The following is a 23,167-nucleotide window of genomic DNA, read 5'->3' as shown; positions in this document are numbered from 1 at the left end:
AAGATTGACGCCCCGAAGCTTTCTTAGCCTCGCAATGTGTGGACCGATCATATGGAAGGTAGTTAGAAGAGCTGGTGCTTGCCGCAAAAGAGAGGGATAGACATCCTTGAAAGGCCCCGGACACCCATGAGGGGTTTCACTGTTTGCCTTACGTGTCAGCTCAGCCTAGCTCCCCGTGCGTAGTATACTACCCCACCTTTACCCTTGTCTGCCCTCTCAGCTGTGTTTGCGAAATCACACTGCAGGCTACCCTGTCACAGTCCATAATGGGTACATATCTCCATAGGATAAGGGAAAACCAATCCTGCATAGCGGACAAAACCAAAAATATATTGAGGACGAATTAAGTTTGTATATCTTGACCCTTGACCCCAATTCTGAATCAAATAAAAAGCTAGGGTTGCATTTTCGTATGCGCTAGTGGAGCTGGGCATGTGTCTAGCCGCTGCGCCGTCGGATACTTGAATATGAACGACAAACGACTGCTTGTCTTTTTCACTAAGGAGCATCCCGGTAGCGGAATTTCTGCCCACGTAGATATCTGGATGCTTACTTCCGAGTTCTTCCTTTGAGAGCTCCAATACTGTACCATGTCAACTCGATCACCCAAGTTGTGGGAAAGTAACCCTGTGCTTGATGAATCTAAAATCAAAAATGATTAGTAAAAGGAGTTGTTTGAGATTGGCATATTGGCTCAGGTTGACCTGATTACTAGCATCGAAAGCCTGGAAATTGACAGTTACACTTTTCTCAAAGGTTCCCTATCAGGCGACAGCTGTTTTGTGTCTTTTCGGAGTCTGTAACCTGCCTTGTTGTTTCTGTCCAACACTCTGATAGTCTAAAACAGCTAATGACCGGCGCTGACGATTTTAGTACATCAAGATCTCCAAGAATCTTCCAACGCTTTTCTTTTCCGGTTGAATTATTTCTTCATTAAAAGCATCGAGTGAATTGTCTTCTGCCCTTGACAGTATCGTTTCAAGAGTCGCGCGAGTAACCATATAATGGTGTCTAGATCAAGGCTTCTTATGCCCGAGCTTATCTCTGGTTAATGGATTAGTAGAATCGCTGAGGTCAACCATTTAGCTCAATGCCATTGATATGCACAAGAGCCCTAGGCATACAAAGGAGTCATCGGCCATCAATAGATTATTGGTTGGCAGAAGAATCACTGGTCTCAAATCATTGAGCATCTGTAGGTTATAGAGGGCGTATAATAAGAAATTGATGGCTTTTGACTATTGTCGACTGAGTTTCTCTCGATCACTGGCAAAAATTGGCAGGCATCGCAGAGACAGAGTGGGATACTCAACCCCCAAGTCCGGCCAAGAGTCTCCATCCTTTTCTATCGCTTATCCTTTCAGAGCGCCAAAGCGCCAAGAGATCCCCCCACGTAGAGTCGGTAGATTCGAGTTGATCCTTCTTCAGAGTCTGTCTGACAGTGAGTGGAGTATTTGGGCTGATGTAGTGTCTGGGCTACTGGACTGCCATCTCTATAAAGGATCAGTAAGTTCATTTGATCGGCACCGGTTGCCTTTTATTGGCTTCATGGTTTGATTTCACTTCATGAGCACTTAGTGCGATGAATTAGTAGTGTATTGATGTTGTATTGGCAGGTGGAGGGTATCTGTTGGGATCAAGTACATAGAAGAGGGGCATAGATATGCAGGGAAAGAGCAAGCTAAGGGTATCATGATGCAGGGCCCATGTGACGTGATTATACAACGTTAAGCAGCTTCTAAAGGAGGACGGGAAAGGAAAACAAAGAAATAAGAAAAACAAAGAGAAATACCGAAACAAAAAAAAACAGGTGTGACAATTGTTCAAGCCAAGAATGTATATCCAAACACCTGGATGATCATGATTTTAATTTTTAGTAAAATAGATTATGATTATGCAGCAGCATACGCACACCGAAGGAACGAACCCCCGCGATCGGCGCCCCGCTGTTTCATGGTTCGGCATTGACAGCCACGTCCTTTCCTTTTCACCCCTCCTGATTCCTCATCACAATACTTGAATTGAAAAAAAAAAAAAATATCCTCAATCTCCTCAATTGCTTTTCTTTCCTAAAACCACTATCCTCATCCAATCCACCATAACCCTCCGCAACAATGACAACCAAGGCCACGTATGTCCATACAACTCTCCCCTCCCCACCATGCATATGCCCCTCCATCCCGCAGTCACTAACATAACCACCAAAAGAAACCTCACCTTCCACGCCAGCGCCTTGACGCGCAGCGAACGTAGCGAACTCCGCAACCAACGCGGTCTCACAATCTGGCTCACCGGTCTCTCCGCCTCGGGCAAGTCTACCCTTGCCGTCGAGCTCGAGCACCAGCTCCTCCGAGACCGGGGCGTCCACGCCTACCGTCTCGACGGTGACAACGTTCGCCTCGGACTCAACAAGGACCTCGGCTTCAACGAGAAGGACCGCAATGAGAATATCCGTCGGATCGCAGAGGTCGCCAAGCTTTTCGCTGACAGCTCCGCCATCGCCATCACTTCGTTCATCTCGCCCTACCGTGCAGACCGTGATACCGCGCGCGAACTGCACCAAGTCCCCACCCCGGGCGAGGAGACCGGTTTGCCCTTTGTTGAGGTCTTCGTTGATGTCCCTATTGAGGTTGCCGAGCAGCGTGATCCCAAGAATCTCTATAAGAGGGCTAGGGCAGGCGAGATTCCGAATTTCACTGGTATCAGTGCGCCCTACGAAAAGCCTGAGAAGCCTGAGGTGCATATCAAGAACTATGATTTACCGGTTGAGGATGCTGTGAAGCAGATTGTGGATTACTTGGATGCCCAGGGGTACTTGCCTCCTAAGAAGGAGTAGATGATTTTTTGTTTCGTTTTCCGTTATATATGGGTTTGTTCTTGTGGATATTTGCGGACTAGATCTGTTAGATCGGTGATCTATACATAGAATTTTACGCCTTTTTTGGGTCTTCGATTGCGTTTCGTTGAGATAGCCAAGATATGATGCGAAGCAAGTAAGCAAAGTATATACGCTACAAAACAAGGTATCAAGTGTACCGTACCCAGACAGATAGCCACAGGATCTTGCCCCCCTAATTGAGCTCGAACTCATAGTACACGTATGCTGTGTATTCGCCGCCTCCCTCGTGTACTTCGCTCGGGTCGTCTTTCTTGACCCGACCCTTCTTGTCCCGTCCGAACGCATTCCCGGCGAGGTAAGAGTACTTCTCATCCAGGTTGTGTTTCGCCTTGTCAGCTTGCTTGGAACCCGGTGTCTACATCATGTTAGCCCTAAACTGTAAAGACCACTGGCTGTAAATACATACCCGGATAAGAGTGCAAACGAAGTCAAGAGGAAGACCGTAGCGTAGCACGGTCTCAACAAACACACGGAGAACGAGAACATGGATCCAGACCATGACGGCCTCGCTCCAGGCTGTCCGCCCGAGCCGCAGTGTCTCGCCCCAGAGTTTGCGCTCGTCGCCGCCTACGCGCTCGACTTCTCTGCGCTCCTCCTCCTTTCCACCTTCCACGTACTTGAACTCACGAGGAATCCACTTGTGTTCACGGGCCTTGTGGACAAACTCCAAACTGTGTTTCTTGAACGTCGTGACGGCATACAGCGTGAACTCGTCATCCGAAGCGACAAACGTCGCAGACCGAGGTACCACCATGGGCGACACGGTTTCGTACGTCTTGAGGAACTCTTTAACCTGTTGAGCTGGGACGGCAACAAGATGTGTCTCGAGGTATTCTGAATTCTGGACTACACTCCGGGGGTCGACAACTGATGCGAGGGACTTTGTGGCCAGGTTACCTCTACAATAGACGTCAGTATCCCGTTAGTATAGATTAGGGGAATATCGCACGTTTGCTTTCGTTGGAGAGTGGCAAGGGTGGTCTTGACTTGATTGTACTGGGAGTACTTCGACCTGATGTCATTGTCGATGCTGGCAGCTTCCTATTCCCAGTTAGACACCCCAAGCGACCAGCTGGACAATTTTAAGGGGCATACCTTCTGGAGAAGGTCGATAAGCTCACCCAAAGACTTATCGGCCCTATACTTGACTTTGTTCCACGTAAAGGTCCGCAGGTACTGATCCACCGGCTCTAATGACACAACGTTAACACCTTGTTCAATGCTGGGCCGCCTGTCCGGAGCAAAGCATACTGTCATTCACAGCCTTCATCTTGCTGATTTGCGATTCATCACCCTCCAAGATATTCTTCAGCGCATCGCCGACCTTCGATACAACAACCTGGCAGGCGCTCTCGAGTTTGGCCAGCTCATCGGCCTGCTGTACTAAGGCGTCTAATGTACCGATCTTGAACTCGGGAATAGGGAATGGGGCGACCGATCCATTTTCCGGGGTGACGGTGGCAGAGACAGCGTCGAGAGCGTCGTCGCGGTGGTTAGACGGAGTGATGGAAGTGGGGAAGGACACGAGGATGTACTTGGTGGGTTTGGACATGGTGACGAAAGGTCTCAGCTGTACTGGAGAGAAGGGGGGTTAATCGAGTAGAAGGCAATGACCTGTTGCCACGCTCAGCAAGCGGGCATGAGGCAGTCGAGTGGAGAAAGCGGACAAGGAGGAGGGAGGTTGGGAAGTCCGGCCGTCGGTCGGTGTCGTGAAGTTAAGGTGTTGGAGAGCTTCCCAGCTGCGGATCCCGGGAGGCGGTCGGCGGCCAGGTAAGGTCACGCCTATTAATGATATACTAAATCGGCTTATGTTTACACCTTGTCGATGAGTAAAATCAGTCCCATTTTTTCGCTTTAGTGTGCAGTATCTTATATTTTGCCTTTTCGCATGTGTGACCTAAAGCCATTACGGTCGGTCCTGCCCTCGAGGAAGAAGTATTGTTCAATTAAAACATATATGAATTGCCCTGTTCGCATACTGCTGGGCTACGTCTAAGAACTAACCAAACTAAATACTATACAGTCACTATATACAGTTTCACTGAAACAAACCAGTCTCCAACCATCTGTACGCCTATCCAATAAATGCATATGTCACGTTATTTAGATTTCCAGAAATCGACTCGATCTCAAGATAACGGAAGTTCTAGTTAGTGATATTGTATAAACTTGACATGGCCTGAAAAAAAAAAGGATATTAGCTTCTAGTCTTGATTTGTTTGGACTGATAAACATACCGCAGCTTGTTTGGGCTCTATAAACAAAGCCTTTGCCTCGACCAAAACCGCGGGCTCCTCACCCTCCTTCGGCAGAGTCTCAATGCGCGCCTCCACCCAGGCTTTACGACCCTCGACCTTCACGGTCTCAGCCCGCAGAACAGCATAGGCTTCCGCCATAGCAGGGCGCCGGTAGTCGATGTTTAGATTGGCCGTTACGCCCACCTTATTCGGCAGAGCGGGGAAGCAGCACCGTGCCATCGCCTCGTCCAACAGTGTGGCCAGAAGGCCACCGTGGACAATTCCCAAGTGGCCACTGATGGCAGAGCCGAGGTAGAAGATTGAAACCAGGCTCTTTCCGTCCTTCTCGGAAAACACGTGCGGCGGAACAACAATTCGATCTGGACCCGAAAGGGTGCCCGCCGTCAGATGGCGGTCGCGCAGTTCAGCGGGGATTTTCAAATGCGGCCGGGACTCGGTGAAGGCGGGGTTTTCTCGCAGTGCCACGGCTATTGGATGGTTACGGATGAATTCGTCGACCTCTTGCGAGAACTGGTCGGGGGGGACGAATGCAGTGAGGGTTTCCTCATCTGTCCGCAGAGTGACCGTCATCATGCGAGAAACGGTTTTTTGGGTTTGGTAAACGAGTCCAGCTGTGAAGGCTATTAATGCAATGGATGTAAAGCCCACGAATCGACGTAGACGGGACCGAGGCTTAGATGTCTGAGGAGGAACTGGTGATGCAGCTTCTGAAGCAGGGATAGAGTGATTAGCAGTGAAATCTGGGGTGGAGGTAGGATGGAGTACCAGAAGAATAGAGTCGCTGAGAAAGATTTCGAGGTAGGGAAATCTTCCTAGGGCTATGCAGGAACCATTGGGCTTTTATAGGACCGTTCGACTTGAGACAGAGCTTGGTCGTGGTGGGGACAGCCCGAAAGAAGGAAGAGGATGGGACTCGCGGCATGGCGACAATGAGATCTAGGCTTGCACCCCAGGATGGCAAAAAAAAAAAAAAATTAGTGAGTTTGACAGACGGGTTCTCCGCCACAAAACAGCCCTGAGGGAGCTCAATTGATATTTCGGGCGCTCCCGGTGGAATTCGTCCGCTTCTCTGTCACCCCAACTGAGTGGTGAAGGATGCAACTCTCAACATGGCCTGAAGATTGGGTGTCTAGGAGGCCTTCTGATTGGCGGTACAGCGGATCACTGGACTTTAAACCTCGGCTCATCTTGAAACTCTTTTGTTTATTAAATCACCACCGACAATCCTCGGTCTTGCGCCGAAGTCATGCGAAACTGTTGAGGCTCAGTCACGACACGGGTGATTAATTAACGAGTTTGTCTGCATAAGTTTTTTTTATGTATGTGACAGTCCGGAAAACGTTCGGTCCGTCTGCGAGAACCCTCGAACATGGACATCACAAACTGTTTCGCGACAAGGGTCACCCAAGTGGAACCAAATTGGAAGATCATCTGAGGCAGATCATCGCCTTTCTGTGGCCCCATGATGGCTGTTTATATTATCACAACTATTGAACGTAAATGAACTTTTAGCGCCACATCCTGCGTGACACCGAACTGATCACAGCCCGAACCATTCAGAGGCATCGAACGTATCCTAGTGCATTGATCAACAGGGGCATACATATTGTTGAAATTAAGGACAGAATGCCTGTCGCCAATATTTATACGTATGGGGACCATGCACAGTACTTACCTGCACCTACTATGGGGTAAAATCATAGGCCTTCCCCTGGAGTCCATGACCCCGTGGATGGCATGCATAAAGTACCTCCCACCCAGCATGCCAGGAAGGAGCATTCCTGATGGTCAATAGTCATCCCCCTGATCCCATAACTGATTTCCCTCGTTATTGTCAAGACACATTCCTTTGATTTGTTGTAAACTGTTAGAATAGTTGTTATCCATGGCGTCTTCTGTTCTCTGGTCGATCTTTATCGCTACTCCTCTTGCCCTGGGCTACACAAACCCTCGCTCTGTTCCAATCCCTGAAGACTACGATGTACTGCAATATGTTGACCCGCTTATCGGAAGTGCGAACGGAGGTATAAAAATCTCCAATCGGGTCTCAATAACAAAACATTGTGATTGGCATCTGATTACCCGTATTCTTTAGGGAACGTCTTCGCCGGCGCGTCACTTCCCTATGGGATGGCGAAGGCTGTTGCCGATACAGACTCTGTGAACAACCAGGGCGGCTTCGCATACGACGGAAGTAACATCACAGGGTTTTCCAGTCTGCATGATTCAGGTACTGGAGGTCAACCGTCGCTCGGGAACTTCCCCATATTCCCATATGTGAGCTGCAAGGATGACGATGTCAATGGCTGTGTGTATCCCAAGAAACAGCGCAAGACGCGCTACGATCCCGGGTCTGTCTCTGCGAGTCCGGGTTACTTTGCATTGACTATGGCCTCGGGGATTCAGGTAGACATGACTGTATCCCACCATGCATCTCTCTTCCGGTTTCGGTTCCCAGCAGATCGCGAAGCAAAGCCCCTTATCCTGTTGGATCTTAGTGACTTGTCCGACACGCGACAGGACAATGGAACTATTTCCGTAGATGCTGACACGGGGCGGATGGTTGGCCATGCTCGCTTTCTACCCAGCTTTGGAAGTGGATCCTACACTCCGTACTTCTGTGTTGACTTTCACAGTGCCTCTGGTATCAGGGATAATGGTATATTCGTCAATTCGCGAGCGAGCACGGATGTAAAGGATCTCACGATCTCCCGGAGCATAAATGGTTATCCTCTACCGGTTGGTTCAAGCATCGAACCTGTTAGTGCCAGGTACAGCTAACGAGTGTAGGGAGGTGCCTTCGTTCGATTTAACTCACCGGCCGATGATACGGTTCTAGCCCGGGTCGGCCTTAGCTTCATCAGTAGCGAACAAGCTTGCAGCAACGCTGAGTCTGAAATCCCTAACTTTGACTTCAATGCGACACATTCTGCCGCGGTGGATTCGTGGACAAAGAAGCTTGCCCCCATTCGGGTATCGAGAAATGGTGTCAATTCTTCCTTCCTGTCCACGTTTTATAGTGGAATATACCGTACCATGATCAATCCGCAGGACTACACCGGGGAGAACCCGCTTTGGAAGAGCACAGAGCCATATTTTGACTCTTTCTACTGGTATGCGCACCATCCATTCGTAGAGCTCCTCTCTGATATGTGATAGTCTCTGGGATTCGTTTCGGTCTCAGTTGCCATTTTTGACCATCTTCGATCCTGAATCGCTGGCTCGAATGATTCGATCGTTGATTGATACCCAGAAACATCTGGGCTGGCTTCCAGACTGCCGCATGTCGCTCTGCAAAGGTGCGGAGCTATAGCCCTATTAATAGAAGCGGACTGACTGGTCTAGGTTACACCCAAGGTGGTTCAAACGCGGACGTTGTCCTTGCCGATGCATACCTCAAGGGAATTTCTGATGCAATCGAGTGGCAGGCAGGCTACTCCGCCGTCCAGAAGGATGCTGAAGAAGAACCGTATGACTGGTCGAACGAAGGACGTGGTGGCCTGGACAGTTGGAAATCGCTGAACTACATTCCAGTAGAGGATTTTGACTACAAGGGCTTTGGAACGATGACGCGGAGCGTCTCCCGCACACTGGAATACTCTTATAATGACTTCACTATTGCACAAATGGCCCGTGGGCTCGGGAAGAAGGGTGACGCTGAGAAATACGAAGCTACTTCTCGATTCTGGCAGAATCTGTTTCGCGACGACCAGGCCTCATTCATAAACGGAACCGATACCGGATTCAAAGGCTTCTTTCAACCCAAGTACCTGAATGGTACCTGGGGTTATCAGGTTTGTCCCCATGTCCTAGTTTCCATGAGAGTATTTACGTCTAATTAACGAAAGGATCCTATCACCTGTTCCAGCATTGACACGAGCGGGAGAGCTTGCTCGCTTCAAAACAATGCAGCCGAAACATTTGAAGACAGCATATGGGAGTATCAATTGTAGGTGAAAGCTAGCCAAACGATTCAACTAATCCACACTAACTCTCCAGCTTCGTCCCTCATGACATGGCCGCTCTCATCAGCCGCCTCGGAGGCCCATCCCAATTCGTCCGTCGCCTCGACTATCTTCATGATACGGGCATAACGTACATCGGCAACGAGCCCTCTTTCCTAACCGTCTTCCAGTACCACTACGGCGGCCGTCCCGGCAAATCCACCTCCCGCGCCCACTTCTACGTCCCCAAATATTTCAACGCAAACCCAACCGGACTACCCGGCAATGACGACTCCGGCGCCATGGGTTCCTTCGTCGCCATGACCATGATGGGTCTCTTCCCGAACCCGGGACAAAATGTGTACCTGATCTCGGCTCCCTTCTTCGAGTCTGTTCGCATCACCTCGCCGCTGACGGGACGGACCGCCACGATCCGTGCCGTTGACTTTGACCCCGCGTACAAGAACATTTATATCCAATCTGCGACGTTGGATGGAAAGCCTTATACCAAGAACTGGGTGGGACATGACTTTTTCACTGATGGACGGGAGTTGGTGCTCGTGTTGGGAAGGAATGAGAGCCATTGGGGCACTGGAGAGGAGGATCTGCCGCCGTCTCTGTCAACAAGGGGTGCTCTTATTGATTAAGTTCAAGGGTATGAACCGGCGTTAATGGTAATTATGAGAGCTGGTTTAATTATACTAGCCATAGCAATACTTGTAGTCTTGAGTCTGTAATATAAAGTTACTTCTCCCGCAGCAAGATGAACATTACTGACCTCCTAGACTAGCCTGCAAGTAAACTACGTACCCAACTAAACATTCCCTAGGTAAAGACTACAAAATCCTACTGCAAACCAAGAACAGACCCATTCATGAAGCTTTCTAAATTCTTTTATTCATTCGTTGAGAATCAATCAAACACCCAGTCGAGACAGGGCATCCAATTCGAGACGAGTTGATGGCAGTCTCGTACAAATGCAATGAAAAGGGGAATCGTAATATCTACAGTACATCACGGCATGAAGCAAATCAAACAAAAGAAAACTAGGGAAAAAAAACAACAATCACAAAAGCCAGAATAACAGAGCTCAACCCCAGTACGGGATCTAGGCCTTGCCACGATAGAACTTGCTCTCAACCCAGGGCATACCGGTAACGGTAGCCTTGCGGAGCTTGTTACGGACCAAGATGCCAACCTCGGTGCCCTTCTTGTGGAGACCTTGCTTGACGTAGCCCATGGCGATGTTGGTACCGCCGAGGGTAGGGCTGGGGAGACCGGAGGTGATGATGCCGACGGGAGTGCGGGATTCGTCGTTGATATCGACGATGACGGCGCCCTCACGGGCGGGGGAGCCCTTCTCGACGGTGAAGCCTACGCGACGCTGGGAGAGGGTTTTGGCGGGGGAGGCGAGCTGGGGGAGGATGGCGGAGGCGCCGTTGAAGGTAGCGGTTGCGGGGTCGCGGCGGTCCTTGCCGACAACCCAGCCCAGGGATGCGCCGGGGGGAGTCTGGGCGGTGGAGATGTCGTGGCCGTAGAGACACATGCCGGCTTCCAGACGGAGGGAGTCACGGGCTGCGAGGCCGGCGAGGCGGACCTGCTCTGCGTTTGTGAGGAGGAGCTCGGTGACTTGCACGGGCAGGGAGGGGGAGCCGGCTGTGGGGATGGAGATTTCGAAGCCGTCCTCGCCGGTGTAGCCGGTACGGGAGATGAGGAGAGGGTGCGGGGTGCGCGAGCCATCGGGGAGGGTGAGGTGGAGTTCGCGGCAGTTGCCGAAGTAGAGGGTGCTGAGGTCTGTTTCGGGGCCGGAGCCGTGGACGTAGGATTGGAGGACCTCAGCTGCGAGGGGGCCCTGGAGGGCGACCAGGGCGCGGTCTTCGAGGATGGACCATTTGAGGCTGTCGGCGCCGTGGGCTTGCTTGTAGGCGGAGATCTCGGCCTCCAGGAAGGCGAGATCCTCGTCACGGCGGCCAGCGTTGGTGACGAAGTAGAAGGTTTCGTCAGTACGACGGGTGATGACGGTATCATCGATGATACCACCAGTGCCTTCTTCGAGCAAACAAGAGAGGGTGGACTGGTTGTGGCCGAGCTTGTCGAGGGAAGATGGTGTGATCTTCATCAGGAGCTCGATCGCGCCGGGTCCACTGAGTTCGTGTTGAACCCTGGAATTGGCGTTAGTCTTTGATTCTATGTATATAGGAGTATCTATGGGTGTGTACGTACATATGGCTCACATCGAACAAGCTCGCCTTTTCTCTGGTCCATTTGTGGCTTTCAACATGGCTGAGATCGGAGTACTGCAGCGGCATGTCAAACCCCGCAAAGGGCACCATCTTGGCACCCCGGGCGAGATGTAGGTCATAGAGCTGAGTCTGTCTCAGCGGCCCCGAGGGAGCCGCAGACGAAGCAAATCGCACACCACCATTAGAGGAAGAAACAGAGCTGACACGGAGGAGTGGGCGTGCAGCAGTCGGAGTGCGGAGACCGCGGTGGAGCGGAGCTGTCAGCTGCCGCGGAAGGAGAGTAGAGCCATTGGCGGCGATAGAAACGGGCTGGGAGAGCGATTTCGATCCCAGGAGGTTGATACCTCGTCGCAAAGGTCTTACAGCTGACATGATGAGATTTTGAAACGATTCGATGTGATTATTTACAGAAGGAAGTTCGTGAACAAAGGGCGACAGGATAGAATTATTGCGGAGTATGATCGATAGCGGGAAAGTCACATGCCGATAGGGCAAAGTCCGCGGGTAAGTCGTCTCCGCTCCGTTCGGCGGATTACTTGCTCGATTTACGCAAGATAAAGCATCTACGACGATTGTGGGAATTAATAGGCCAAATTGGAATCTTCTGCCCAACGCGTGGTAAGGGTATCTTCTACCGTGTACCACTGGCGAGTGTTGTGTCGCCTTCAGCATGCAGACAGCCTCAGCGCATACCATGCCATCTGTCCGGCGAGAGACTTTGCTTCATCGCTACAGTGATGATATCTTTCATTACCATAATAACACGAATAGGTAGCCCGTCATACGGAGAGTGCTGCGAACCCGAATGATAAAAATAAGAGAAATCCTCCCACGGTTTCTTAAAAACCTCCAGGGTCGTACACGTCGGAAGACACACATTTGTGATCAGCCCGCAAAGAATGGAAATTTAGATCAAACAACGTAAACTCATTACAATCCGTTATTAGCGCAGGAGAAAGGACTACCCACAGTTCCAGCTTGATAGTTCAGGACTACGCTGTCAACAGCAGCCTGCAGAGATCGTTAGTCATGACCAATGGACAGCATGGCGGAGAAGGTCGAACTTACATAGGTTCCAGGCCCTAAGAAAAATAGGCCAACGAAAATTAAGCCGACATTGACGATCATGCCAATCCAGCCCCGGAATCCCCGATTCTTGTAGAAATCCGGTCCGTAGTCCTCACGTCGCATCCGGAGGTAGGCAACACCCCAGAAGATGAACCCGAAGAATGAATCAAACAGTGCGCTCATGATCGAAAGCAGATCGGAAAAGAACGGGATCACCTCGGCAATGATAAATGCCCCAATCCACAGAACGGCTAGGATTCCAGCCCAGGCAGCCCATCCGACGACAGTATGATTACCCTTGTGGTGCGTTCCCTCGAACAGACGGAAGAAGAGGAAACGGGCCGATACCGAGGCGTACAAGACTCCCAGGAAAATCAAGGTCGGGACCATGAACGAAAAGGATATCTTCTTGTACACCTCATTGCTGATAGAGCCAAACGCCGGGGCTGTCATATACTGGTTGCCAGTGTAGGCATACACGATCGAGCCCACCAAGCTGAACACGATGATTTCCGCAACAGTGACCGCCGTAACGGATTTCCAGAAGTCTTTCGGCTCCTTCATTTCGGCGATGAAACTCGGAAGTGTGATCTGGCCGATGAACGTGTAGCTGATGTTCAGAAAAGCGTTGACGCCCGAGACGAACGTGGTCCCGGCCACGGGGACTGCGGTGACAATTGGATCGCCCTTGGCGGGAGTGTAGCCCGCGGGGTGATCTTCAATAGCTGTGAAGATAACGGCCAACATCACCGAGATGAACGTGAACAACGCGGAGAAAGTGGCAATCTTGGACAGCGTGCTGAATGTTCTCGGCAGTGAGCAGACGAACGAGACAATGGCCGTAATCAAGGAAAAGACGATAGTACACGTCCCATGAGAAGAGATCGTATTGAGCCACTCCGCGCCGACCAAGCAATGCAAACCCTAGAACAGTATTAGGGCTCACCCGATCCTGGGTCTCGAGATGATATTGGGCGAAGTTACCTGAATAAAGGTATTGTTCAACAAGAACATTACTGCGGTCAGATACCAGGCAATCTTCGAGTCCCAGAAGAGATGCTGGCCGATATCACACACATCGCGAACGTGGGGGTGGCGCAGACAGAATTTCCTAAGACAACTGTTAATCTTGGCTTCACGGAATGCAGAGTCGCATTCACTTACCAGATAATCAGGGAAGTGTACAGCACAATCCCAGCAATAACCGCGGTCAGAATCAAACCCGGAACTAACCCGAGAACGGAATAAGACCAGGGAAATGACATAATAGCCAGGCAGATGTATTCGGAAAAGAGCAACGCGGCCGTCTGTTCGTCCATCCTGATCAGCACCAAGCCACGAAGATACCCTGTTCCACATGCGAACGCACCTTTTGCCAACTACATGTCCGGTATTTGATGGAGTTACCCGCCTCCATTTCGATTTGTCTTCCAACATCATCTGTGTCCGAATCGGACTGCACTCCGGGCTGACGCTGATTCTCGAGATCCTTCATTTTATCGGGAGAATCCGCTCCGTCCGAGGCAAAAGACTGACGGTCTTCGTCCCCACGCCCGTCAAGGGCCTTGGATGTATGGGGCGCAGCCATTTTGAGCGGACAGACCGCCGTTGCAAGGAAGTGGTGGAGTGGGTTGTAGAAGTAGAATTGGAGGCCTTTGGATGCATGTACTGCTCCTCACGTTGAAGATTCAGACAGAAGATCTAGATAATCGCAGGTCAATAGTCGCCTAGACGAGCGGATGGATGTGTGACAGAACACCGCCAGCCAGGTGGGACCAGAACCACTTACCTTAGGGACGGAAACCGATTTATACCAGAAGGAATCTGTAAACCTTTCTAGGCGAAAATGAACGAAGGTGAAAGGGAAGTAGAAAGAAAAATCTATTCGGCTAATTAGCGTCGAATGCGTATGGCAAATGCTGGGCAAAGCGAACCAAGAGAGCTTGGAGGCGTCCAAGCAATCGTCCCAAGACACTAAGAGACGGGAGAGAGAAGGGAAGAAGAACAACCACTGTGATGGTTGTCAGATGGAGGAGGCGAAGTAAAAAAAAAAAAGAAAAAGGAAAAAGAAAAAGAAACAAAGAGTAAATCAGCGAGTAAGAAAATAGATGAACCTTATCACGATTCCTATTCGATTAACATTTTTTTAAATTCACATTAATTTCTACGATTCTTTCCCTCTTTTTTTTCTGTTTTAATTGATTTCGATCTTGCATTGACCTCAGCGGCTGATAAAGGCGCAGGGCAAGTCCGTTTCCAGAAATCCAGCTTAAGCTTCTCTGAGCTTAGCGTCCACCGCAGTGGATCCGGTGGAATGACCATCGACGCAATGAGTCGGACGGCGATACCGAAGATCAAGTCAACTTGGATGCCTCAACCCCATGACGTGCTCATGGCAGTGTGGACCATCGACGGTACGCAGAGAGTCGGCTCTTTGCGCGTCCCGTTTCTTACTTGTTAGGGCAGGAATCGCTCCAGGGTAAGATTATGCTCTCGAGGTACCGAGTTAAAACTGCCAAAGTAACTCAAGCTTCCCGACCACGGGTCACGGGAGTCCAACCAGGGTGTTGCCGTAGATCTGAGAGAACTACAGACTACCTGGGAAAGACTTTACCGGGCAACGATCACCAGAGTCTTTTACAGTATCCTGTGTATGCAGAGGCAACTACACAGGAGATTTAATTACTACTTACATGCAGTCAGGAAATCATGGACAACCATACCTCCACTTCTGGAATTAGCATTGGACCAACTCCCGATGCAACCCACGAGCCCCCCCGCTGCCAATCATTACCGCGGAAGGCGCTGATGGCGGAGCCCATCCGAACCAGTTGAGAGCCCCGCATCCGTAAACTGAACTTTTCTTGACCTTCATAGCGGATGCGACCCACTTGGTTCTTGGCCTCAACCGAAGACGTTTTGTCCCGTGCTTATCCAGTAACAGCCATTGCCTTTGCCGGACTATAGTACTTGCGAAACAGAGTACATTGAAATCATTCGAATCTCTTTTTTATTTCTATTTCTATTTCTATTATTCTGTTTGTGTATTTTATTTATCAACCCCTTCGCTTACACCCGGCTTGAACTGTAGACAATATGGAATGCGTTCTTTAATGTTAATGCTTTTCTCTGTTTGCGCGAATTTCGGGCACCTCGACCGATCTGAACCGCTTCTCCAAACCTACTTTAGACACTGAAGTTGCACCTTACATACACCATAGGCTAGGCCAGTTACACAACGGACCGATACTAGTATTAAATTTCGCACCAGCTCCCCTTTTCTGTATACTACCAACCTTGACGGTCGATGATTATTGCTTTTCTCGTGTTGGCTTAAGCTTGAGCACGTTATGCACTAGCAGATGGCGTGATCCCCACGGGCGCAGTCAATCACTGCCCTTCTGGAAGCCTTGGGATGCTTACTTTGCGTAGAGCGAATGGCGTGACCCGCCAGCATAATCTCACTGTGAGCAGATTTGGACTCAATCTTATTTATCTCCGTGAATAAGCTCATTTATTCATGTCAGCAAAGAAGCTCTCAGTCGCAATTTCATGCCACGATGATGTAATGGAGGCGACCCATGTTCGAGAACCATGTGGCGCTCGGGTTCTAGATTCGGTCTCCTGCTAGGTTCTTTCCAAGGGGGTTTTGTTTTGGCGTTCTGTTGCAGCACCCTCAGCTTGGTCAGGTACCTGTCTAACTTATTAGGGCCTGGAGTCTACTTGCTGGTTGGTTTCGGTTGTTCAGGGACGTACTAATGTAGATCATATCACCTGATTTGGGAGTCTATTTCCGGATGGGAATGGTCTGGAACATGCCATGGTGTGTACCTTGCTTGTTTATTCTTGTGCAGTGCATGGGCTGCTACGATCGCGGGTCTCTATGTTCCCAGTGGGATAGACTTGTGTTGAAGAAAAGGCCTTGAAATAGACTTTTTGTGGTATCTGTAGTATGAACATCGCGTTGCTCCACAGCTGTACAATCTCCCCCTTACATGCCCTCGTCCTCCCCGGCCAGCAGGGCCGCATAGTCGTCTGCCGAGGCGAAGGTCGGCAGATGCTTGAGCTTGCGTTTCTTCTTCTTCTGGTCCGACTTGTCGTCCTCCTTCGGGAGCTCCACTCCGCCGCCGAGCTCCACGTCCGAGGGTAGGTCCTCGTCGCTGTCGAGGAAGGCTTCGTCGTCAGAAACGTCCATGTCAAAGTCATCATCCTCGTCGAATGTATCTTCGGCCTTCTTGGCCTTGGACTTGGTAGCTGGCTTCTCGGAAGCCTCCTCCTCGAAGTCGTCCATATCCACGTCAGATTCGTCGTTGAAGATGACTCCCTCTTCTCCACTCTGTTCCTCCTCGTCCTCATCTTGATCATAGGCAGACTCGAGGTCATCCAAGTCAAGATCATCGTCGCTATCAGCTCCTTCCACTTCGGGCTTCGAGTCCACCAGTGCCTTCCAGATCTCCGACTCGGCATCGCTGAGCTCGCGATCCTCTTCAGCATGTTCGACGGGATCCTTGGCCTTCTTGCGGCTCTTATCCTTGTCCTTGTCGACACGGTTGAAGTACTCGTGGAAGAAGACATCCTCCGCGGCCACCTCGTCGGACTTCTTCTTCCAGAAGGCCTCAGAGTTAAGCGGAACTTCCTGGCTCTGTTTAATACCGGACACCAACCGGTCTTGCGCGTCACTGCCAGCAAGGGGCTGCATGATAGAAGCACCCCGCGTAGCGGCAGAGGCCTTCGGCGTCTTGTAGACAAAGCGGTCGAGGAAGTGCATCAATGTGTGTATCGTCATATCCGGCTTTCCGCTCATAGTCTTGTGTTCTAACAGCTGAGCCGCATTGACCGAAACGGACGGATGGAAATGTGACAAATAAGGCAGCTATCCAACACAGTATCAGTATATAACGTATAAAGAATGATATAGCAAAAGGGATGTACTCACCAATTCCCAGAGACATGTTCTATCAGCATTACTGTGCTCCGGGTCTCGCTTGCGAGGGTCGTAACGGCTTGATGGCTTCTTTGGCTGGGCTTCAGGCTGTTCTTGCGTTTCATCATCCTCATCAGGAACATCCCTGAACACCTCTTCATCATCACTGTCATTGTCCTCGGGCTGATCGTACAAGGAATTGAGGCTAGAGAACGTCTTCTCTAATTCCCTGATCAAATACATGACGCCACAGATGAAGGCCGGCTGATGCAGACCAAGCACCTGTATAATACGCTTCACGAATGCCTTGACACGTCGAGCGTTCACGTCGCTCTTCAAAGCCTTGAACAATAGGTTAAGATAGAGTGCCTGTTTTGAAGACGTGGCCAACCGTGGGTCCAGAAGAGATTCGTATAATGTCCGGTAGAAGCGATCAGCCGCAATTTGGTGGGAAGATGTCAGTTGCTGGATCAACATAAGGGCTTGAATGCTGGTGTTGAAGTTGGACGAATGAGTGATGCGGAACAAGGTATCGACGTGCTTGGAAAGTCTGTGCATGGATTAGCTATAACCGCCCTAGGGATTTGAAGAGAAACTACATACCGTTCCGAGTCAGAGCTGGTGAAGGGATACGCCCGATTCACACCGGTCAAAACACCAGAAGTGAGCTTTTCTTGCATTTCCTCATGCTGAGCCTGACCCTTCTCCTCCTCCTTCAGGGCCTTCAGGGCCTTTCTGTTGAGCTTGGCGCCCTTGGCATGCTTTTTACCCGACTGGTACTTGTTCTTCTTGGTGGGCTTCAAGAAGGCAACGAAGAGCGCGAAATAGATGTCAAGGAGTTGGGCCGCAACTTGCTCCTCCTTCGTACTCAAGACAGTTTGGTTCAGGGTGATGATGGCGTAATATTTGGCATGCTGGCTTTGACCTGGACGGAAAAGAACCTCCTCGACTGCCTTGATGATGGTTGGCTTCATCAATGGGTGTGCTTGCTCGAGTTGTAGCAAAAGGTAGGAAGCTCGCGAGGCGATCTTCTTGGCAGTATCGCCAAGTTTGTTAACCAAGAGTCGTAGGAGATTTGTTTCCTGTTCAGGTTTTTCCTTGAGCAGCTCGTAAACGTAGCTCACGGCCCGGGAACGAGAGAACTCAATCTCGTCATTACACCATACTTCCAAAATCTTGAGGACCTCGAAATACTGTTCCTTCAGGAAGTGCTCAAATGCCCAAACGATAAGGTGGCGCTTCTGAAGACCATTTGGAAGGGCATTTCCTTCAGACCACTTGCTTCCTGCCCCTTGGAATGCAGCCATGAGCGATGGCTGGTTCGCGAAAGACCTGAGCCTACGGTCGTTCGGAAGTAACGTGCCCTGGGCAAACATATCTTTAAGGGTCCTCAAAACTTCTACCGCCTGAGCACGACTGCGCTTCTTTCCCAGAGCGATAAGGTTTTCCAGAGATTTCGCGTTGTGCACAGGCGACTCCTGTATAGCAAGTGTCAACGCCGAAATCTTATCACTAAGAGTACCGGTGGACATAATAGTCGCGTAGAATTTGTGAGAAGAGGAAGCCAGAGTTTTCTGCGCTTCAGAATACATGTTGGATTCCTCCTCGAGCAGGGATACGGCGTAGTTATGAACACGATCAATCAGGTGTTTGGGCAAGGTGTTCGCCTGTTTCGCGGAGATCGAAGGAAGTTCGGTCATGAACCAGTCGGATCTAGGTGGGACAGCCTATTATCCGGTTAGAATGGCATCTGCTAGCAAAGCCATGGTAAACTCACAAGTTTGCTGTATTCCTTGGGGAGAGGAGGCTCCGCGGATGGCTTAGCCTTCTCTTTTTTGGCCTCCTTAGCAACTGGGGTTGGAGGAACATCCTCATCGGAGCTTTCTTGGTCCTCCTCTTCACTTTCATTATCATCTTCAGCGTCAATATCGGCCTCGTCATCCTCCATGTCTTCTTCCTCCTCGTCGTCGTCGTCTTTTCCTTCCTCCTCTTCCTCCTCCAGTTCCTGCCCCGCCTCGTCTTCCTCGTCGTCGGCAATATCATCGGGAACAACTTGACCAGCGGCAGCCAAAATACCCGACAACTCCTTTCTTAGTGCATCCTCCACAGACTTGCCACCGGAACCCTTGGAAGTGTTCTTAGCATCTTCAACTTCGGACTCAGAATCAACCCCCGCAAGCATGTTATAGTCTTCCTCGGTACCCCCAAGGGCCAAAATCTCCTGTCGCAGAGCATCGCTCTGGTCCGCTTCCTTGGGTTTCGACGACTTCTCCCTTCCGGAGGCGTTCTTGTCTTCCCTTGCGATCACCTCGCCATTGCGGTCCCGCTTCTTGCCCTTGTTATTCTTGTCGGTATCGGTTCGTTTTGTGTCGGGCTTAAACGTAGCTTCGTTGTTCTTTTTCGGGGTATCGTTGGAAGCAGCCTTCTTATTATTCTTTGGCTTTTGCTTAGCAGCGTTCTGGTCTTTCAATCTCTGTTCGATCTTCTGGCGCAAGCCGGCAAACGCACTCTCCTCAAACTGAGGGACAGCATCCGCACCAGCGTTGGAGTCATTAACCCCCCCTTCTGGGGCAACGGCAGTCGCTCCAGAGGAGCGCTTCCCCTTTCCTTTGGCCATGATGGGACAATTTCCTGGCCAAAATACAGTATCGTCGGAATGGTTTATCCTACTTTTTTTTTTCTGCCGCCCGAAAACCCAAAAAAATTATGGGGACGCTCGAGGCCGCCGGAGAAACCGTTTCACCGTTGGTCGGCGTCCCGGTGCACGGGCCAACTAAAGCCTTCAATACGGACCTTTTATTTAGATCTCCAGCTAATCATATCCATGATATTGGAGATAAAAGTTGCCTTCTGTTTACCGCTCTGAATAAATTTCCCTGTATAAAGGCTTAGAAGGATTGCCAATCGCTACACTCTATAATTCATGATATCCGGTTTTCGCCCGATCCCGGGCCGCTATTCCGGCGCATATAGAGCATACTGTGGAGTCTTGCGATTCCATAGAGCTCCAAGATGCAGCTTCCATGTAGGCCATTGCGCACCTACTTGCCACAAGATTTACTCACTAACAATGGCAGACTGATGGCCGAACTCGGGTGTCTAACTTCTGGATTCCAACGGGAGGTATCTCAAAGAAGAATGTCAAGGGTGAAAAAGGTATTTCTAGATGCAGTTACCCTGAATGACAGCAATTGACAACGGGCTAGAGGACGTGAATGACCTCTTGGTTCGGGGGGGCTTTCTCCGACAGGTAGTAGACTCCACCTGTATAACATAGCCAATTCTTACTCTGTATAGGCTTATTCAGGCATATTCCATATGTTACCGCTAGGATTGCGTGTGCAAGACAAGCTTGAGCGTCTGATTGACAAGCATATGCGTTCAGTTGGTATGTCCCATTATGCGTCTTGCGCTAGAAGTTCTCTGATGTGATTTTAGGAGCGTCAAAAGTTTCGTTGTCGTCCATATCTTCCCAGGAACTCTGGGAGCGATCAGGACGCTTAGGGGAGGGTTCAGAGGTACAGTAATATCTCCGATCTCTTACAAATTAAAGGCCTCTAACAGTGTATGCTAGGTGTTCAGATTCCATGACAGGAAAGAATCTCGCTACCTTCTTGCTCCTACTCATGAGGAGGAAATTACCACTCTAGTGGGCAGTCTGGCCAAATCGTACAGAGATCTACCTATACGAGTATACCAAATCTGTGAGTTTGCATGTAAAAATCGACGGTTTATCCGCTGACATTTTACGATGTAGCGAGGAAGTATCGTGATGAAGCAAGACCAAGACAAGGTCTACTTCGTGGGCGAGAATTCATCATGAAGGATCTCTACACGTTCGACTGCACCGTGGAAGAAGCTTTGAAGACGTATACATCTGTGAAAGCTGCTTATACACGACTATTCAACGACCTGAAGATACCCTATCTGGTTGCTGCTGCAGATTCCGGCAATATGGGCGGCAACCTAAGTCACGAATTCCACGTGCCCAGCTCCAAAGGAGAAGACACGGTCATCAGCTGTACTAGCTGCGACACTGTCTATAATGACGAGCTTGCAGACGGGAAAATCCATGAATTTGGAGACAATGAAAGCGCCCAGGCCAGTGCCGGGTTTGACACTGGAGATATATCACCTGAAGCAGCACCGACCATTTCTACAGGTCTCTGGATGTCCATTTCCCAGGACAAACGGACGCTTCTGAGAGGATGGTATCCGAAATTCTCCATGCAAGGCGAAGGCCAGGAGCCAGTGGAAAGAGAAGTGAACTCCCATGCTGTCAAGTCCGTAGCCAACGCTGCAGGAATCGATCTTGACCTCAGCATAGAGAACCCGTTAGAACAGTGGGCAACCGAAGTGAAGTCTAGGAAGGCACCCGGCCCTTACCGTGTAGTGGACTTGTATGACTCGCAGGTGCGAGTGTACAAACGCCCACCGCTGAGCGACTTGCTGGATCAAGCAAACTGCAAGGTGGAAGACATTGACTACTCTATGCTGGATCAGTTCCCTGGCACAAACAATGGCCTCAGCCTTGTCAAGGTTCAAGATGGCGACAAGTGCGCCAAATGCGCTCAAGGTCATGTGAAGACCCAGGTCGCGATTGAACTGGGCCACACCTTCCATCTTGGCACAAGATACAGTGAAGTTCTTCAAGCCTCTGTCATGGTGGACCAATCCTCATCTGGCAGCTCGGAAAATCAGGTCGTGCCCATGCAAATGGGCTGTCATGGAATCGGTGTTTCACGTATGATCACGGCGGTTGCTGACAGTCGAGCGGATTCCAAGGGGCTCAACTGGCCCCGCGCGGTGGCTCCGTTTGAGGTTATTGTGGTTCCTGCGAAGGGCCTGGAGGAAGAAGCCGAGAAGGTATACGACACGCTTACTTCCAACCCAGCATCTCCAGTCGATGTCATTCTTGACGACCGAGACAAGCAAATGGGGTGGAAATTGGGAGACGCCGACCTGATCGGCTACCCCATCATAGTTGTGGTCGGTAAAGGGTGGAAGAAGGAGCAAACATTAGAAGTGCAGTGCCGTCAACTAGACGACCTACGGGAGAATGTGCCGCTAGAGCAGCTCTCGACATTTATTCGGTCCTTACTCGAGCGTCTGTAGAGTGAGGGCTTCTGGGATTGTATTTTACAGAAGATCAATTGTACAATATTCCTCTCTTGTTCACCCCCACCGATATCAAATCATGAACCACCGAGAGAAGGCCGCGACGTATTGCCATGCCGCCTAGGGATAGTGGGTTTAATCTGGGTAATTCGCACCTGGTCAGCTGGGACCTTTTAATTCCGGAGAAGGCGAAGGCTCTGCGGCGGCAGGTTCCAGGCTTTCGCCACCTTTCAGCCTCTTAACTCGTAATCCCCCAGGTTAGTCTCATGGAAAACACCCTGGTTTGCTCACTAACCTACTGATCTCCCCGATTTACTCCGTGGAATCCGCCCATTGAACTTGACGGGTTTCCCGTGTTTGTCTCATTTACCCGCTCGGTACCACCGCCCTCACAATGAAAATGGTCTGGAGAATTCTTCCCAGATGTCATGGGATCGGGAACTTCAAAACACCATGAGGGATTCAGCGCTGCATTCGTCGGATTCTTCTTTGTATGTACAACAAGCCGGGTACTCTCCTGACTATATATAGCCACCTCATTGTGAAACGAAGTATACCGTGACACCAGTGGATTCAGCTGCAGAAAGAGATCGGTCAGCAGTGTGGCTTGGCACAGCGAGGCTCTTTCATGGTGGGGTCATCCATGTCGACGATCATGAAAAGAAAGATTATTTCCGGTCTGATGTCGTACATACGATTGGGGCAGTGGTGAT

The 23,167-nt window shown here is 50.3% G+C and overlaps 8 protein-coding genes across 8 annotated transcripts; 3 read left to right on the top strand and 5 right to left on the bottom strand.

Moving 5' to 3' along the window:
* The first annotated feature begins 2,032 nt into the window (after window positions 1-2,032).
* Window positions 2,033-3,045, top strand: BDV37DRAFT_184389 (adenylyl-sulfate kinase). The gene is made up of 2 exons (XM_032079547.1): window positions 2,033-2,131; window positions 2,209-3,045. The coding sequence occupies exons 1-2, from the start codon at window positions 2,115-2,117 to the stop codon at window positions 2,834-2,836; spliced, it is 645 nt and encodes a 214-aa protein (XP_031938575.1). The 5' UTR covers window positions 2,033-2,114; the 3' UTR covers window positions 2,837-3,045.
* BDV37DRAFT_184371 (H(+)-transporting V1 sector ATPase subunit C) lies at window positions 2,954-4,638 on the bottom strand. The gene is made up of 5 exons (XM_032079546.1): window positions 4,151-4,638; window positions 3,995-4,089; window positions 3,849-3,940; window positions 3,306-3,798; window positions 2,954-3,254 (listed from the first exon to the last, which is right to left on the bottom strand). Exons 1-5 carry the CDS (start codon window positions 4,449-4,451, stop codon window positions 3,072-3,074), a joined length of 1,164 nt encoding a protein of 387 aa, XP_031938574.1. The 5' UTR covers window positions 4,452-4,638; the 3' UTR covers window positions 2,954-3,071.
* A 206-nt stretch (window positions 4,639-4,844) lies between these two features.
* BDV37DRAFT_184364 (PaaI family thioesterase) lies at window positions 4,845-6,259 on the bottom strand. Its single transcript, XM_032079545.1, has 3 exons — window positions 5,923-6,259; window positions 5,137-5,864; window positions 4,845-5,078 (listed from the first exon to the last, which is right to left on the bottom strand). The coding sequence occupies exons 1-3, from the start codon at window positions 6,077-6,079 to the stop codon at window positions 5,046-5,048; spliced, it is 918 nt and encodes a 305-aa protein (XP_031938573.1). The 5' UTR covers window positions 6,080-6,259; the 3' UTR covers window positions 4,845-5,045.
* Window positions 6,260-6,311: 52 nt separating this feature from the next.
* On the top strand, window positions 6,312-9,768 carry BDV37DRAFT_296299 (glycoside hydrolase family 92 protein). Its single transcript, XM_032090082.1, has 7 exons — window positions 6,312-7,181; window positions 7,253-7,896; window positions 7,948-8,270; window positions 8,317-8,456; window positions 8,503-8,951; window positions 9,006-9,106; window positions 9,157-9,768. The coding sequence occupies exons 1-7, from the start codon at window positions 7,043-7,045 to the stop codon at window positions 9,746-9,748; spliced, it is 2,388 nt and encodes a 795-aa protein (XP_031938572.1). The 5' UTR covers window positions 6,312-7,042; the 3' UTR covers window positions 9,749-9,768.
* A 441-nt stretch (window positions 9,769-10,209) lies between these two features.
* Window positions 10,210-11,716, bottom strand: BDV37DRAFT_273768 (glycine decarboxylase subunit T; the record flags this gene model as incomplete). Its single annotated transcript, XM_032085119.1, has 2 exons — window positions 10,210-11,263; window positions 11,325-11,716. The coding sequence occupies 2 exons, from the start codon at window positions 11,714-11,716 to the stop codon at window positions 10,210-10,212; spliced, it is 1,446 nt and encodes a 481-aa protein (XP_031938571.1).
* A 616-nt stretch (window positions 11,717-12,332) lies between these two features.
* Window positions 12,333-14,467, bottom strand: BDV37DRAFT_255455 (putative neutral amino acid permease). The gene is made up of 6 exons (XM_032082727.1): window positions 14,347-14,467; window positions 14,202-14,293; window positions 13,782-14,113; window positions 13,577-13,719; window positions 13,397-13,523; window positions 12,333-13,336 (listed from the first exon to the last, which is right to left on the bottom strand). Exons 3-6 carry the CDS (start codon window positions 13,998-14,000, stop codon window positions 12,368-12,370), a joined length of 1,458 nt encoding a protein of 485 aa, XP_031938570.1. The 5' UTR covers window positions 14,001-14,113; window positions 14,202-14,293; window positions 14,347-14,467; the 3' UTR covers window positions 12,333-12,367.
* Window positions 14,468-16,287: 1,820 nt separating this feature from the next.
* On the bottom strand, window positions 16,288-20,150 carry BDV37DRAFT_184250 (RNA-binding ribosome biosynthesis protein MAK21). Its single transcript, XM_032079544.1, has 4 exons — window positions 19,114-20,150; window positions 17,940-19,063; window positions 17,349-17,886; window positions 16,288-17,285 (listed from the first exon to the last, which is right to left on the bottom strand). The coding sequence occupies exons 1-4, from the start codon at window positions 19,951-19,953 to the stop codon at window positions 16,404-16,406; spliced, it is 3,384 nt and encodes a 1,127-aa protein (XP_031938569.1). The 5' UTR covers window positions 19,954-20,150; the 3' UTR covers window positions 16,288-16,403.
* Window positions 20,151-20,259: 109 nt separating this feature from the next.
* Window positions 20,260-22,451, top strand: BDV37DRAFT_273765 (putative proline--tRNA ligase AIM10; the record flags this gene model as incomplete). The annotated part of the gene is made up of 7 exons (XM_032085118.1): window positions 20,260-20,361; window positions 20,414-20,492; window positions 20,543-20,586; window positions 20,634-20,724; window positions 20,775-20,854; window positions 20,911-21,040; window positions 21,094-22,451. 7 exons carry the CDS (start codon window positions 20,260-20,262, stop codon window positions 22,449-22,451), a joined length of 1,884 nt encoding a protein of 627 aa, XP_031938568.1.
* Between the last annotated feature and the right edge of the window lie 716 nt (window positions 22,452-23,167).

Source organism: Aspergillus pseudonomiae, assembly GCF_009193645.1.
Source record: "Aspergillus pseudonomiae strain CBS 119388 unplaced genomic scaffold BDV37scaffold_66, whole genome shotgun sequence".
Classification (NCBI taxonomy): domain Eukaryota; kingdom Fungi; phylum Ascomycota; class Eurotiomycetes; order Eurotiales; family Aspergillaceae; genus Aspergillus; species Aspergillus pseudonomiae.
The sequence above is the reverse complement of the archived record's forward strand: the minus strand, read 5'-3'. Positions and strand labels throughout refer to the sequence as shown.

What these genes read in the sequence shown, in the direction of transcription:
- BDV37DRAFT_184371 (XM_032079546.1), bottom strand. Translation starts at nt 4,451, where the DNA reads ATGTCCAAACCCACCAAGTACATCCTCGTGTCCTTCCCCACTTCCATC. An exon ending in TTATCGACCTTCTCCAGAAG is followed by an intron (nt 3,941 to 3,994) that starts GTATGCCCCTTA and finishes AACTGGGAATAG; the next exon opens with GAAGCTGCCAGCATCGACAA. An exon ending in ACTCTCCAACGAAAGCAAAC is followed by an intron (nt 3,799 to 3,848) that starts GTGCGATATTCC and finishes CGTCTATTGTAG; the next exon opens with AGGTAACCTGGCCACAAAGT.
- BDV37DRAFT_184364 (XM_032079545.1), bottom strand. Translation starts at nt 6,079, where the DNA reads ATGCCGCGAGTCCCATCCTCTTCCTTCTTTCGGGCTGTCCCCACCACG. An exon ending in TCAGCGACTCTATTCTTCTG is followed by an intron (nt 5,865 to 5,922) that starts GTACTCCATCCT and finishes TCCCTGCTTCAG; the next exon opens with AAGCTGCATCACCAGTTCCT. An exon ending in TAGAGCCCAAACAAGCTGCG is followed by an intron (nt 5,079 to 5,136) that starts GTATGTTTATCA and finishes TTTTTTTTTCAG; the next exon opens with GCCATGTCAAGTTTATACAA.
- BDV37DRAFT_296299 (XM_032090082.1), top strand. Translation starts at nt 7,043, where the DNA reads ATGGCGTCTTCTGTTCTCTGGTCGATCTTTATCGCTACTCCTCTTGCC. An exon ending in TATCGGAAGTGCGAACGGAG is followed by an intron (nt 7,182 to 7,252) that starts GTATAAAAATCT and finishes CGTATTCTTTAG; the next exon opens with GGAACGTCTTCGCCGGCGCG. An exon ending in TAAATGGTTATCCTCTACCG is followed by an intron (nt 7,897 to 7,947) that starts GTTGGTTCAAGC and finishes TAACGAGTGTAG; the next exon opens with GGAGGTGCCTTCGTTCGATT.
- BDV37DRAFT_255455 (XM_032082727.1), bottom strand. Translation starts at nt 14,000, where the DNA reads ATGGCTGCGCCCCATACATCCAAGGCCCTTGACGGGCGTGGGGACGAA. An exon ending in TACACTTCCCTGATTATCTG is followed by an intron (nt 13,524 to 13,576) that starts GTAAGTGAATGC and finishes CAGTTGTCTTAG; the next exon opens with GAAATTCTGTCTGCGCCACC. An exon ending in TGAACAATACCTTTATTCAG is followed by an intron (nt 13,337 to 13,396) that starts GTAACTTCGCCC and finishes ATACTGTTCTAG; the next exon opens with GGTTTGCATTGCTTGGTCGG.
- BDV37DRAFT_184250 (XM_032079544.1), bottom strand. Translation starts at nt 19,953, where the DNA reads ATGGCCAAAGGAAAGGGGAAGCGCTCCTCTGGAGCGACTGCCGTTGCC. An exon ending in CCAAGGAATACAGCAAACTT is followed by an intron (nt 19,064 to 19,113) that starts GTGAGTTTACCA and finishes ACCGGATAATAG; the next exon opens with GCTGTCCCACCTAGATCCGA. An exon ending in GAACATGTCTCTGGGAATTG is followed by an intron (nt 17,286 to 17,348) that starts GTGAGTACATCC and finishes TGTGTTGGATAG; the next exon opens with CTGCCTTATTTGTCACATTT.